This window comes from Pleurodeles waltl, chromosome 4_2, assembly GCF_031143425.1.
Source record: "Pleurodeles waltl isolate 20211129_DDA chromosome 4_2, aPleWal1.hap1.20221129, whole genome shotgun sequence".
NCBI classification, from domain to species: domain Eukaryota; kingdom Metazoa; phylum Chordata; class Amphibia; order Caudata; family Salamandridae; genus Pleurodeles; species Pleurodeles waltl.
The window spans coordinates 365,474,302-365,489,283 of record NC_090443.1 but is presented as its reverse complement, the minus strand read 5'-3'; the positions used below and the strand labels follow the sequence as shown (position 1 = coordinate 365,489,283).

General features: G+C 44.2%; 1 protein-coding gene across 2 annotated transcripts in view; it reads left to right on the top strand.

Moving 5' to 3' along the window:
• Window positions 1-14,982, top strand: part of LOC138292723 (verrucotoxin subunit beta-like) — a 329,410-nt gene that overhangs the window by 267,764 nt on the left and 46,664 nt on the right. For both annotated transcript variants that reach the window (XM_069231459.1, XM_069231458.1), the window contains exon 3: window positions 2,254-4,293. In XM_069231459.1, the coding sequence (XP_069087560.1) occupies window positions 2,254-4,293 (2,040 nt within the window). The remainder of the gene's footprint in view (window positions 1-2,253; window positions 4,294-14,982) is intronic.

Below are 14,982 nucleotides of genomic sequence, written 5' to 3'. Positions count from 1 at the left end.
GTGAGTCCTTTGAGCAGACAGGCAGTTCTTCTTGGCAGGATGTAGTTTCTGGTTCAGGTTTCTTCTCCAGCAAGTGTCTCATGAGGTATTGCAGAGGCCCTGTTTTATACTAAATTGTGCCTTTGAAGTGGGGGTGACTTCAAAGAGTGGCTAAGAAATGCACCAGGTCCCCTTTCAGTTCAATCCTGTCTGCCAGGGTCCCAGTAGGGGGTGTGGCAGTCCTTTATGTGAGGGCAGGCCCTCCACGCTCCCAGCCCAGGAAGACCCATTCAAAATGCAGATGTATGCAAGTGAGGCTGAGCACCCTGTGTTTGGGGTGTGTCTGAGTGAATGCACAAGGAGCTGTCAACTAAACCTAGCCAGACGTGGATTGAAAGGCACAGAAAGATTTAAGTGCAAAGAAATGCTCACTTTCTAAAAGTGGCATTTCTAGAATAGTAATATTAAATCCAACTTCACCAGTCAGCAGGATTTTGTATTACCATTCTGGCCATTCTAAATATGACCTTCCTGCTCCTTTCAGATCAGCAGCTGCCACTTCAACAATGTATGAGGGCAGCCCCAATGTTAGCCTATGAAGTGAGCAGGCCTCACAGTAGTGTAAAAACGAATTTAGGAGTTTTACACTACCAGGACATTTAAACTACACAGGTAGATGTCCTGCCTCTTACCCACACAGCACCCTGCTCTAGGGGTTACCTAGGGCACACATTAGGGGTGACTTATATGTAGAAAAAGGGGAGTTTTAGGCTTGGCAAGTACTTTTAAATGCCAAGTTGAAGTGGCAGTGAAACTGCACACACAGGTCTTGCAATGGCAGGCATGAGACAAGGTTAAGGGGCTACTGAAGTGGGTGGCACAACCAGTGCTGCAGGCCCACTAGTAGCATTTAATCTACAGGCCCTAGGCACATATAGTGCATTCTACTAGGGTCTTACAAGTAAATCAAATAGCCAATCATGGATAAACCAATCAACAGTACAATTTACACAGAGAGCATATGCACTTTAGCACTGGTTAGCAGTGGTAAAGTGCCCAGAGTTCAAAAGCCAACAACAACAGGTCAGAAAAAATAGGAGGAAGGAGGCAAAAAGTTTGGGGATGACCCTGTCAAAATGCCAGGTCCAACAGTATCTAAACAATGCCACAACATTTCACCACTCAAAGAAAGAAGTGCTCACCCTTCTTAAATAGTTTTCAGATGCTACCTTGATACATTCCCAGGGGTGTCAATGAGAGATGCTATGCCTGGTGAATGATGCCAGTTTGGGGGGGTGGGGGGTGTTCAAAGTGGCACTGAAGGCCACAACTCTAGGAGCCACTGGGCTATTGAGAGGCCAGTAGCTGACTATTTTGTCAGTGCAGGTGAAATCCAAATTATGGGTTTTGACTTGTTGCTAATTTAAGTCTTGTGATTAATTATCCGATTGTTTAATATTGTTAAACATTAAAGCCATCTAAAACGGAGTTCTTTGTGCAGCCTCATTCCTCCAACCTCATTGTAGTCAGAATTCATGCTTGGACAGATATAGGGCCTGATTTTGACCCTGGCGGACGGCGGAGGCCGTCCGCCAAGGTACCGCCGCTGAATGACCGCACCGCGGTCAAAAGACCGCGGCGGCCATTTAGGCATTTCCTCTGGGCCGGCGGGCGCTCTCCAAAAGAGCGCCCGCCGGCCCAGAGGAAATGCCCCTGCAACGAGGACGCCGGCTCAGAATTGAGCCGGCGTAGTTGCAGGGGTGCGACGGGTGCAGTTTGCACCCGTCGCGTATTTCAGTGTCTGCTTAGCAGACACTGAAATACTTTGCGGGGCCCTCTTACGGGGGCCCCTGCCGTGCCCATGCCATTGGCATGGGCACGGCAGGGGCCCCCAGGGGCCCCGCGGCACCCCCTACCGCCATACTGTTCCTGGCGGGCGAACCGCCAGGAACAGGATGGCGGTAGGGGGTGTCAGAATCCCCCATGGCGGCGCAGCAAGCTGCGCCGCCATGGGGGATTCTAAGGGCAGCGGTAAACCGGCGGGAGACCGCCGGTTTGCCTCTTCTGACCGCGGCTGAACCGCCGCGGTCAGGATGCCCTGCAGGGCACCGCCGGCCTGTCGGCGGTGCTCCCGCCGACCCTGTGGTCACAATGACCCCCATAATTCTGTGCTTTAAAATCCCAGTTGATAGAATTGTGACAATTGATGATGCTGAAGTGGAAAATCTAAAATCGTTTATGTTTAACCACAACCTATTTTTCTTTTTGTTTGAGGGGTTACTCTCTGGGACATGGAGACCATACAGCAAGATGTGCGTGTAACCCTGCAGCCGAAAACTGAATTTAAAATCATCTCCGCTGACAGCATTGAAGAAAAAGCATACGCCCTCAATCTCTCCACCTCTCTAAAAGCAAGTTTCCTCGGAGGGATGATTGAAGTGGGAGGAGCGGCAAAATATTTAAAGGAGATGAAAAGTTCCAAGCGCCAGGTGAGGGTGACCCTACAGTATTCAGCAACTACTAGGTTTGAAGAATTGACCATGAAGCATTTAGGACCCCAAAATATCTCCTATCCTGGAATATACGACCAGAATATGGCAACTCATGTGGTTACTGCTGTTCTGTATGGGGCGCAAGCATTCTTTATGTTCGATGAGGAAGTGTCCTCATCTGAGAGCATTCAGGATGTGCATGTGGAATTGCATGCAGCTGTTAAAAAGATACCAATGTTTGACCTTGAAGAGGAAGGAACCGGTGCCCTAAAGGAAAACAGCAAGTGTAATTTTGAAAGGTTAAGCTGCACGTTTTGTGGGGATTTTGGTTTAAAAAACAATCCTTCGACTTACGAGGAGGCCATCATCGTCTATAAAAGCCTCCCGTCACTCTTAGGTACAAACGGCGAGAATGCTATACCCTTAAAGGTATGGTTATTTCCATTGAGGAAGCTAGACTCCAGAGCTTCAGGGGTCATACACATTATCAGTTCTGTGCTAATAGAAAATGTCCAAGATGCCATGGAGGAGCTAAGCGATGTTGACATGGAGTGCAATGACATGTTGGCCCAGCCAGCTGCCTTAAACTTCACAGCTATTAAGAGTCGGATCCAAAAATTAAAACACCTCTGCAAGCAGTACAGAATGGCATTTCAAGCAGACCTTGCTAGAATCATACCAGCTGTTCGTGGGGGTGAGGCAGATTCACGTGCCCTGATGACCCTTTTAAATGCTAAAGACAAATCCCCATTTAGTACCACCCAACTCTCTGAATTTGTGGAATCAAAGCAGAATGAGGTAGGCTTTGTGAGCAGCTACATTAAATTGTTGACTGAGAACAAAGGAGTACATGTTGTAGCCTCCCAGGTGGAAATAAACCAAGTGTTACGTGATCCCAAAGTGCAGATTGTAATCTCATTTACATTCACTTCATTGAAGGAAGATGAGCCTTATTTGTCAGATCTAAATTCCTGGCTTCATCTAAATTATATGACGGAAACCTCCAGCCCAAACTCTGCAAGACCTGATTTGGGGCAGAAAAAGCTCATATCGTGGTTCAGTGATGTTGATGTTATTCAAAAATCGAGAGTCTACATGAACGAGTTCACCGAGTTTGGACGTGCAAATGCCCGGAACAATAAGATTACATTTATTGTATCCTCTGTTTCAGATACTAATAATCCAGGGACTTCCATTTACTTGTATGATCAAGGAGTTCTAAAAAGTACAGCATTTCACCCCCCAAGCCCAGACATCCCTGAGATTAGTCAAATATCTCATGACAGTGTGCAGCTCACCTGTGCAAGTGGGCCTGCTGGGAGTGACCTCATATTGACGCATAAGGCTGAATACAGATCCATGGATGAAGACAGTTGGAGTTGCATGGAGGGGTATGAAGCTAGCAATGTTCTCACTGTTACAGGTCTACGCCCTAACATTCTGTACCAGTTCAGGCAATCAACAGTGACTGCTCGATGGGTCACTTTACCAAGTGATCCTACACACATAGTAAAGATGCTTCCATGTAGCCCACCCGAGAATGTGACAGGCCAGCATGAGGGACTCAGAGCCATCCACCTCACCTGGCAGGAGCCTGGCAATATTGGTGCTGGGGCAAGAATAAGAGACTACAAGGTTGAATTCAAAGAAGACTCTAAAGATTCAAATACTTGGATGGAAAAATTGACTGGAAAGAAGGCAGAAAAATGTACTATTCAGGGACTCAACCAAAACTCAACCTACAGATTCCGAGTGTCTGCAAACTGTGGCACCGCTGGAAGCAGTGCTCCGAGTGAGGAATATGTCATTTCTACAGAGGACGGTAAGCAATTGTATTGCACCATACTCTCTTCCTAAAACCCAGGTATACAATGAGCTTTGTACTCGCACTTAGCCATTTTGTACTACACAGCGCATTCTGAGAGCAGCGTCCAGCACTTCATACATGAAGGGACAGATTTACTAAGATTTGACACAACGCAACGCAGCAAGACAACTTGCTGCGCTGCACTGTAGCAAATGGAGAGGGCATAGATGTGCCATATTTGCTAACATATGGTGCATTCCTGCCCCCACTCCACACTGGCACACTTGTGGCTGCCAAGCACCAATGCAAGCACACTTGTGCCATGGTGCAAGGGTACCTGCATTACAGCCAAGATTGTTTTTGTGCAAGAAGGGACACCGTCCTCCACAAAAAGAATCCTCAGAGACGTTTTCCTCTTTCAAAATATGCTGCTGAATGCAGCACACATAGAAAGAGTAAATAACGAAGAGAAATAAACAGATTTCTCCGTGTTAAGCCGTCTTTAGGTAAGACATACAATGGTGATGCATTCCCAGTGTTACTAGTCTTAGTAAATTTTGGAATGTGACAAAAACCATGAGTGTGTGAGTAGAAACACCCACGCTTCACCTATGGAACGCCTTTTCAATGCAGAGTAATGCAAGGCAGTGACAGTGAAATGAGTCTATCTCCAAAAAAGAATAAATAGCTTCAATATCAAGAATTACTCAACCCTAAAGTCTATTGGGAGAGGTAAGCCTTCAGGGATTTTATTAATTTGAGAAATTTATCTGCAGAGGAGGGAGAAAAATTGAATTTACAGAATAAGGAGCCTTGCCCAATAAATCATCTGCAGCTAAGTATTTTGGGGCATATTTATCAAGGGTTTAACATTGCTTGTGTACTAAACTAGGGGGACATGGCGACGCAAAACGTATGATGAGGTTTGCATGACCCGTTGCTTGGTAAATCTGGAATAATGCAAGGCAGCGCAAGTCACTGCCTTGCGTTACTCTGCCCAGGAAGGCATTCCGTGGGTGGAGTGTGGGTGCTCCCATCCATCCATCCATGGATTCTGAAGCATTCCCAAGTTTACCAATACTGATAGACCTGGTAATGCACCAAAATGCTATGCCTTCCCTTCCCTTTATTTCTCCTCGTTATTTCCTTTTTGTAGGTGTGCTGCTTTCTTCAGCACACACAGAAAGAGTAAAACATGTTAGAATATTGTTTTTGTGCAGGCATGTATCCCTTCCTGCACAAAAATAATCCTGCCTGCATTGGCACTAGGCAGCACTTTGCGTGCCAGCGCAAGCAGAGAGCAGGAATGCACAATATCTGAACAGATTATTTTGAAGCTCACCTCTTGAAGGACTCGTGCAATCCTTTGGAGCAGGCGCAACAGTATTAGCATTGGTCAAAAGAAGTGTTTAAGGTAGAAAGTGATTTACTTACTTCAAGGGCCAATGTCAATTTGGCAGAGGTTGCAGACAATTTGATGGTTTGATGAGGGATCCATGGAAGGAGGGTAGTCAAAGGCAGCTGTGTGCTCATCATCTTGGCCAAGGAGCACAGTTTCTGTCTTACGTAGGCTGAAACTATTTACTTACAGTTTTTGATGCTTTCCATGCATTACTGCACTTTTGAATGGTAGTTAGGATATTTAGAAATGTTTATATAAAATCTATATGGTAACCCAAATTATTGCTGATGAAGATAAATGCAGGTGGTATCACACAAATGTTGAAGAGGGTAAATGAGAATGCTGCTCTGTAGGGGATACCCTGGTTAATGTTTGTCAAGCAAGGTAGGAAAGGTGGCAGTTTTGTCTAGTGAGGCCTGTTCTTTGGAAACAATGAGAACCCTGTGATGGCCATTCACATGTATCTGCAACTGTTTACAAGCTAATCAAGAGGATATTGTGTTCAGCCATGTCAAACCTCACTGAGAAGTGAAAGGAAATCACTGTATACGGCTGTCCTTGGCCTAAGGAAATAAGCAGAAATTCAGATGTTGACAATGGAAATCCCAGTTCTGGGGTGGAGAGGAATGAAGGTATGAAATTGCTCAGGATATTGTGCTGTCCAGTCGTGTTGAGAGCAGCCACAGCCTGACCACATGTGCAGAGGGGTCATGCCCCCACCTTTTTCCCCAACAAGAAAAGTTTCTGTTAGGGTGCGCAGAGGTCAGCTTGAAAGACACTGTTCTTGTTCAGGTCCCACAGCCAGACGTTAGACGTGCTAAATGCACTGGCTCCTGGCTGCCTGAGCTGAACTTAGCCAGGCTGAGGATTTCACAGCTCTGTCGGCGTGACCTCTTATGCCTAGCAAAAGTGCTTCAAGGCACTGATAGCCTCGGACCTGGGCACTTCAGTTTTAAGCCCTGAAGTACCCAGGGCTGAGTGTCAATCTGTGACACTTCGTCACAGAGTGGGGTGGGATCTGAAGTCTCACTGACCCCATTCTCATCTGTGATAAATCAAGGACTGCTGCAGTCCCTCATTGGCTGACCTATGTTCAGTCAGTGAGGGAAGGCAGCAGTCCAAATCCTCTTGGGACCTCCATGGCTTCCCTCTCGAAGAGCTGCAGTGAAGTTCATTTTTATTTTTTGATGTTTGGTGCATGCGTGTGTTTATGTGCGAATGTATGTATGTGTATTTGTGAATGAGTGTTCTGAATGGGTGTGTGTGTGTGTGTGCACACATGAAAATTCATAGATGTAAGTGATGGTGTATGTGTCTGCATGGCTTCTTGCCCCTTCCCTGCTAAAGTTAGTGGCTGCTACTGGTTGAGAGTTGCTTATTCACCACCACCCTAGTATTATAACTAGGGAAAGAAGCCCAGTGATAGGACAGTAGCGGGCCAGTAACTTTGGGTCAGTATTACTCTTCTTTAACAGAACATCAATTAGTCCATGTTTCTGTGCCAATGGGATTTGAGCAGTGCTATGATATCAGCAGTGACATGCTGGCCACTGTGGACAAAGGTCCAGAAAGTCGTGGATGAGGTAGTCAGCATTAATCTTATGGAGGTGCAGATTTTAAGAACACTATTGATGTGGGATGGAATGGAAAAGTTTATTTTCAGACCAGGACAAGGAAAGGTAATCCAAGATTGTGATGGTTGTCAAGGCAGAGACCAACAGAGTGGGTGGATAAAGAGATCAGTTGAATAACATCAAGATTGTCCTTATTATCAATTATTCCTTTGGGATATGCATCATTAGAGTTGTTGGCACAGCTGTTAAGAGGACTGTACATGTGGAGATATGCAACATAAATTACATTGGCTGAGGAAAGCCAATTGATTGGAAAGCTGGCAGATAGTTTTTTTCCTGAGATGATAAAATAGAGGTAAGTCAAAAGAAGAGGAGGCCCCTATAGTACATTTTACCCAGAGGTTTGGCCGGTGTAAGTTTTGGACTGACCTTTATCCGAGTGAACCAATGCGACACCTAAACCATTGCAGTGGGTCCGGTCTGTAAAAGGAAGTTGAAGATGTATGATTGAGGATCTTGGATTTACGAACATGAAGCATCAGCGGAGCGGGGTTCGGTGGTGGCGAGAAAAGGAGAGCTCCTCTAGAGGTTGATCGATTAGGTGGATCGAGAAGAGAAAGAAGAGGGTTATACAAGATTAGATCAGAAGGAAAGCTTTGAACCAGGAAGAAGATGCCGATGTTTGGGGAGTTCCTGAAGGTAAAAAAGCAAGAAATATGCCTTTGGAGAGATGGTGTGGTTTTGGAGTTCACTTAGAGTTTGGAAGGATTCATAGAAGTAATGGTTTTTATATGCTGTTGGAAAATGGGGAAACAGCTTCAAATGGAGTGTGTGCTCAAAGATGATGAGTTTTAAGAATCAGGGAGACATGGGTGCCATATCCAATGGACAAGAGAATTTGGGTGTTTAAATAGTGAATTGAAGGTTTTTGGTTTTAGCCAATATTCCTCTGCCCTGATGTTGCCAGAATTGTAGATGTTCATATTCACGATTGTGGCAAGGCTGTGACTCTAGGAGTGATCTTGGGGCAGAATCATTATCGGGGTAAAAGCATACTGTAAGAATGTAAGAGTTATTAGTTGTGAGGGATGGGAGCCCTTCACAAGTACTAGGTTCACAATTGTCTTATTTCTGGAAACTAAGTACACCATTGCAGCACTTGACTTTGGAAGGGTAGTTAGCAGAGTAGTTCATGCCTACTCTGGGAGGTGGTGTAGTGTAGCAATCTCAATTCGTTGGCATGCAACAACAGCACTCAATACATGATTGTCCTGTCAGTGCTTTTTCTTTTAAACAGGAAAAATACTTTTATCACATACGCACAACTGAATGCTACACATTAAATTACAAATATATACATGTTGATGGAAATAATCTTCATGACACCCTCACATCACATTACACCCCTTGTGAGTCCTTACCTCTGTAATCACAATTCCTCTATCACAGTTTAAGAGGGTGTCACTTTCAATAAAGCAGGCTTGCTGGCTTTGTCAAGGGATTTCTACATTAACAATAATAATAACCACGTTATGTTTTGTCAAGGTAACACATTATAAGGAATGTCAACATACATAAAGCAGGCCTACTAGCTTTGTAAGGGTGTCACCACATTAAAAGAAAACCATATATCACATTAAGACCTCATAACACCATTTAAATCAATGGAACCAATGCTACTAGACATAGGGGTTCATCATATTGCCAAAAGTTCATTGTTCAATCATTATATTGTCAACAAAACATTTGAATTCAAAGCCACATGCGTATCTGAGTCTTTCTTTACCTGCTACAAGACACCAAATATAGCTATAGGACCAGCCGTTAAGGGTCCCCGCAGTCCAGACCCCAAAAGCAAAAGCTCCATTTCTGGGATTGCTTAAAAACACCTGGATTGAAGGAGTAATTTTGAAGATCACTATTTTTAGCCACAATTCTGTAGATATTGTACATAACACTTTGGCACTTTTTCTTGCACACCAATCATGTTCACTGCGCTGTCACTTTAGGAGCACCTACATAGTTTGGAAACTAATTTTGAGATATTTGGATTCTTGATTTTATTTACATAAAAGCTTATTTGAATAAAAATAGTACATAAGTGTTTAACCTGATACAGTTGTCACGTAGGCTCTCATTAGTCTAATGAGACTACTGGATTTTGAGTGGAAGAATCGCCTGCGGTGTGGGAGATTGAGTCTGACCCACTACAGGTGACACCTGTCGCTCCAGTCCGGGTTCTGCTCCGGCTAACTAGCAGGCCCTCATCTCTACCCAAGGGCAGGGAAGATTGGGCAGCCCAGCGCATGACATAACTGGTTTCTCAGGGAAGCCGTGCTCACTCAGGTCTCATCAGTTTCTCTCGGTTACATTAGTCTCACATACACAATGACAAATAGAGGCAGTATATATTTCAATAATGCTTTAATAAAGCAACTGCATCTTAGATAGCAAAGCGTGGACTGCAATAACAAGGACGATACAGCTAGACAAGATTAGAATTGTGACAAGGGAAGTAAAATATAAGAATAATGCTACCATATTGTCACTAGAGTCAACAGACTAATTCCTACCTAGGCTATGATAGAGCACAAAGTGTTAAGCTCTAATTCTGCCCTTCAGGTTCCCCATGGAAGACATCATCCCCCATACCTGAGTAAAGGCTTGAAGTCTGTAATACAGATGTAGTGAAGCATTCGGCAATCAGCATACAGTCGTGGTTCTCTGGCTGGAATCTCCCTCTAACATGTAAGGGACAGGGAAGTGTTTTTAGAATAAAACAGCTGGTATTCTAAGAAAATGTCCCTACGTAAGGATGTGTATTTTCTATGAATGTCAGAGACTAAACTTATACCACGTTCACAGGCAACCTATCTTACTGCAGCCTTGGAAGAAGCACAGAGTGAGCTAGAATGTCTTGTTTAAGAACAGAGTGCTAGCCTAGGCAAAAACAGTCAGATAGAGAGAAAATAAAACAAGACCGTAAAAGTGGCTACTGTAACAATAATAAAACAAAGCCGAATAAAATATATCTAGGTTAAAGTGCACAGTGGCAGGCCTAGTATGTTAAAATAACATGCATGAAGCTATAACTAAAATGGCTACACAACACAGTTATGGGGTTCACTGATTTACTTGCCGTGGAAGGTAAGGGCTATACTTCCTCCTTGGGGCCACTAATTATTCTTGTTACATCTATCCCTAGTAGCCCTTAAACACCCCCACCACCTCTTAAATTCACCTGACATCTATCTGGGGTGTAAGTTATGTTCTCTAGTATTAGATCTTTCATAGATTCACATGCTAGAATCATTCCCCGTTGTCGAAGTGGGAGTCCCATGGTACAATAGAAAGCAGTATTGAAAAACCTAAATAGAAGTCAATGTTAAAAGACATCCACTTTAATAGCTTATTCACATCATTAAAAAAAAAAAACAACTCCAGCCAATCAGGCAAAAGCACTGTCTGGAACCCTCATCATAGAGGCTCCAATCCCTCAGATTTTCTACTGCAGACCATGTGATGGGAGTCTCCCTGAGCTCTGCACAGTTTTCTTCAGATACTCTACAGTGGAGAGGAATTCTCTTCATGTCAGATATATATTTCTGTTTGCTTCGACTTAGCCTACCTGACTATGTTGCAACAACCCAGGAAAAGACTGTTCAGACCATGTGGGAATAGTGGCAAAAAGAGGTTACCATCAGAAGATCACCATAAAGAGTGCATCTACTGTCTCCATCCTGAGCATAAAGTGAAGGATTGTAAGATTTGCTGCACTTTCTCCCAAAACACTCTGAAGTACAGAGAAGGAAGATTATTAATCTGGCTGCAGAAACTTAGCTCTACAGAAACAGAAACAGTAGAGTCCTGTAGGAGGGACAGGTCTTATGAAAGGTTGCCTCAGAAATCACTATCTGAAGGCTCTGAAGAAGACCCATCATGGGTCATTAGGACAGACTAAGAAATATGAGGGGTGTCCACAAGCATCCAAAATGGAGAAACTCTCCTCACAAAGGTTCCATCCGAACCCACAACTCCATCTCTCAAGACGTTTTCCAGAAAAAGTCATTTAATTCCCTGCTATTGATGAGAAAATCTCAAACACCAGTTTCTGTACTTAATTTGAGTACTCTTCGATGACGGCATCATCAACAATAGTGTTGACGACCACTACCACGACGTTGACATTCATGTCAACAACATTGCCGATGATACTTACATCACCTCTAGGGGCGTTGACGACGATCACAACAGTTAGATTGCTTTTGACTATGGCACCTTCAACTAGGAAGGTACACAAGATATCCATAAGAAACTATTGATGGTGACATCCTTGAGGGCAACTCCGATGAAAGTCCCATTGATGAAGACAATGCTGACGACACCAACATTGCCAAAGACCTTGTCAACGAAGATACTGCCGATGATGGCAATGCCGACCTCGTCAAAGAAGAGACCAGCAACAATGGCAATGCTGCCGAAAGCCCCCTCTGCAGCAATGTCAACGAGAGCTCAGTCGATGAAGACATCTCCATTAAAGATCTTGTCGATGACATTGTCAACAGTAACACCGTCAATGGAGTCCCCACTGACACCACTGATGCCTGTCTCAGCAACTTTTCTTATCTATACATCACCAAAAAAAAATCACCATAACCTGCTGCAAGTTTACTGGATGTAGATGATTCAGAGGATGATGGCCCCTTTGGGGTAGCCTATAGTCCCTCTAAGCTCTATGTAAAGTTCCAGGAGGAAGATGAAGAGGACAAATACTATGACAACCAATTTTATGCAGATGACCCATTGGGATGGATCAGTACTTGGATCATGGTCAACAACAACAACAGGAACAGTTGGGTTGAATGCCATTGGAGTTAATAACCTCCAGCAAAGCTTCCAAGATTATTCCAATGGGTCCCAGATCAAGCAACATCTGATCCCCCTCAACAACCACCGACACCCATCCAGTCTTCACAAATTCAAACAATTCCATTGACAAGTACATTGGCGGATCCGCTAGCAGACGATCCATCCTCCTCCTCGGATGATGATGGAGAAGAAGGGGAAATAAGTGTATTCAACTTCAATAACCAATGAGTAGGCTAATTTAATCCCAGCGCTATCCCCACCTGTTTCAACTCTAGTGGACCAGTTGCCACCAGAGGACATCAGCGGTTTCCACAATCTCATAGAGAGAACAGCCAAATGATTTCAGTCTCCCATTACCACCAAGCAGTCGGATTGCTTCCTTTATGATTTTAAAGGGCCCATGAAAAAATCCTTAAGGGTCTATTGTAGACTTAATTTGGGGGAAGTCAGCAAGATAATGAGGAATCCAGCTACAGTGTCGTTTGTACTGCCTAGACAAAAAATACAAAGTACCAGATGATTCCCCGGCATGTCTACTCAGTCATCCCAAGCCGGATTCCATTATTTCATAAGCGGCACAGCGAACCTGAAAGAATCCGTCAACCCCAATCACAAACACTTTTCCACCATTACAGCCGCCACAGTCAGATCGGCCAACTCCCTTGCGATATTAGGGAGATATGATAGGCAAATGTGGTCTGAAATTGCTCAGTAGCTGGACCTCTTTCATGGACCTCTTTCATGAGGATGCAAAATCGGAAGCCAGAAAAGTTCTCCAGGAGGGAGAAAGGGCCACCTCAGAGATAATTGATTGTGCAATTGACATCTCCTCAATAGCTTTTAGGCTGCTAGCTGGAGCGGCGATACTTCGGGGACAAGAATGGCTGAAGCCAACATCTTTCAGACCAGAAATGCAGAGCAAGGTCTTGTTTATGCTGTTTGACGGTGAAGCATTGTTCAGCAAGCATTTCGACGATGCTTTTCAAACCATCAAAGTGGATACAGAGACAGTGAAGTCCCTAGAAATCCTGCAAATGAGACAACAACCCTTTAAAGGAGCACAGGCCGAGATTCCTATTCTCAGAGAGCAGGACTTCAGCATTTCATTATTACAGACAACAGCAGCCTTTTCAAAGTCAGAACTGCTCCCAGTACAACAAATGGTAAACAACCTCCTAGAGGGAGAGACACTGCCAGGAAGCAGTGACCTTTCACAGGTTTCAGTTACCCCCCACAATATCAAAAAACAGCCTGGAGGCCTAATATCTAACAATCTCCATGAATGGGCATTTATAACAACAGACAGGTGAATCCTGGATATCATAGCCCGAGGACACAAACTCAGACTCACCACTACCGAGTGTTCCTCCAAAAAGGGCACCACCTTCCCATCTAAAACAACTTCTGCTGTAAGCATCAACCACGCTAGCAAAGGGTGCAATAGAGGAGGTCCAGAAGATTACCTTGAAATAACTCTAACAGCTGAATTTCTATGGTTTTGTGTGTGTAAATTCAGAACCTAACTATAACGTCCCTGTAACCTTTGTTTTTTTCTGTGAATTTCTAAGGTTTTTTTAAATGCTAATTCCTAACCATAACGTTGCTGTAACCATTGTTTTTTCACTGAAAAAATAAAATATATATATATATATATATATATATATATATATATATATATATATATATATAAACATACACATATTACCTAATGGCGGTCGTCAATAGGTAGTTATAGTTAAGACCCTGTTTCTATAGAAAAAGCTTTTTTTGAGTTGCATATATCTTTGGCACTGTTTGACAAATCTTCACAATTTAAAAAAAAAAATGTTGCTGTGATTCTTGTTGCACACAGAAAGTTTTGGGGTGATTCGTCAAGCGGGGGCCGAGAAAAAGGGGGGTAAAAAAACATTGTGTTTCCCATATTAATTCCCATAGGACCTTTAGACATGTCTACAGCCCAAAGCACTGGACAGAATTGCACCAAATTTGGCAGAAAGCTAGCTTTCGGTACTAGATTGTTCTTTTCCTTATTTGGTGTAAATCCGTTCTGTAGTTCTTGAGAAATGTAGGGACATTCTGGTTGTATATCTCTGGCCAGGAAGTATTTGTGAAAAAAGACGAGCTTGTGCAGGGAAATGCACAGCTCTGATTGGCTGCCGACATTTCAAACCAGGAAGTGTTGGAAGCCATCTTGGGACTCAGCTTGAGCCAAGACCCAGTGAAAAAAAAAAAAAAAAAAAAGATAAAGGGACAGGGTATAGACACTATGACCCCTTAGCTCTGGTGGTGGGGTCCCAGAGGGAGCTTCCCAGAGCAAAAAAGTATTTACATTTTTTTATTTGCTACAAAAATCACGATATTTGCAGCAAAAAAAATAAGCCTGGTCTACCACGCTTGTTGTTTGATAAGCCCCATGGTGGGCCAAGTCCCAAGGCATTTATAAATTTAAATATGGAGGGGCCTCACGACCTCCCCACAGCCCCGGGGACCAACACCTCCCCAGCGCCATTCTTGTTATTCATGCTGGGGGGCCTGTGCCTCCACGCCCCAGGTACCACCAGCTCCCCGGGGCAAAATGGGTAACTGTCGGCCTCCCCCGTAGCCCTGGGGAACACCACCTCCCCGGGGCTTATATTTATATTCTGTGCGTGGGCCGCACAGCCCCCCAAAGCCCTGGAGACCGCCACTTCCCTGGGGCAAATATTAAAGAAAGTAAAGGGGGTCCGTTTAGGACCTCCAAGCCCAGGGGACCACCACCTCCAATGTCCACATTGGAGTAGGACCGCCTGGTCTCCTTCAAGGAGCCACTGACGGCATTGGGGCTGCCACCCCCCAGGGCCGGCTCCTACTTTTTCCTGG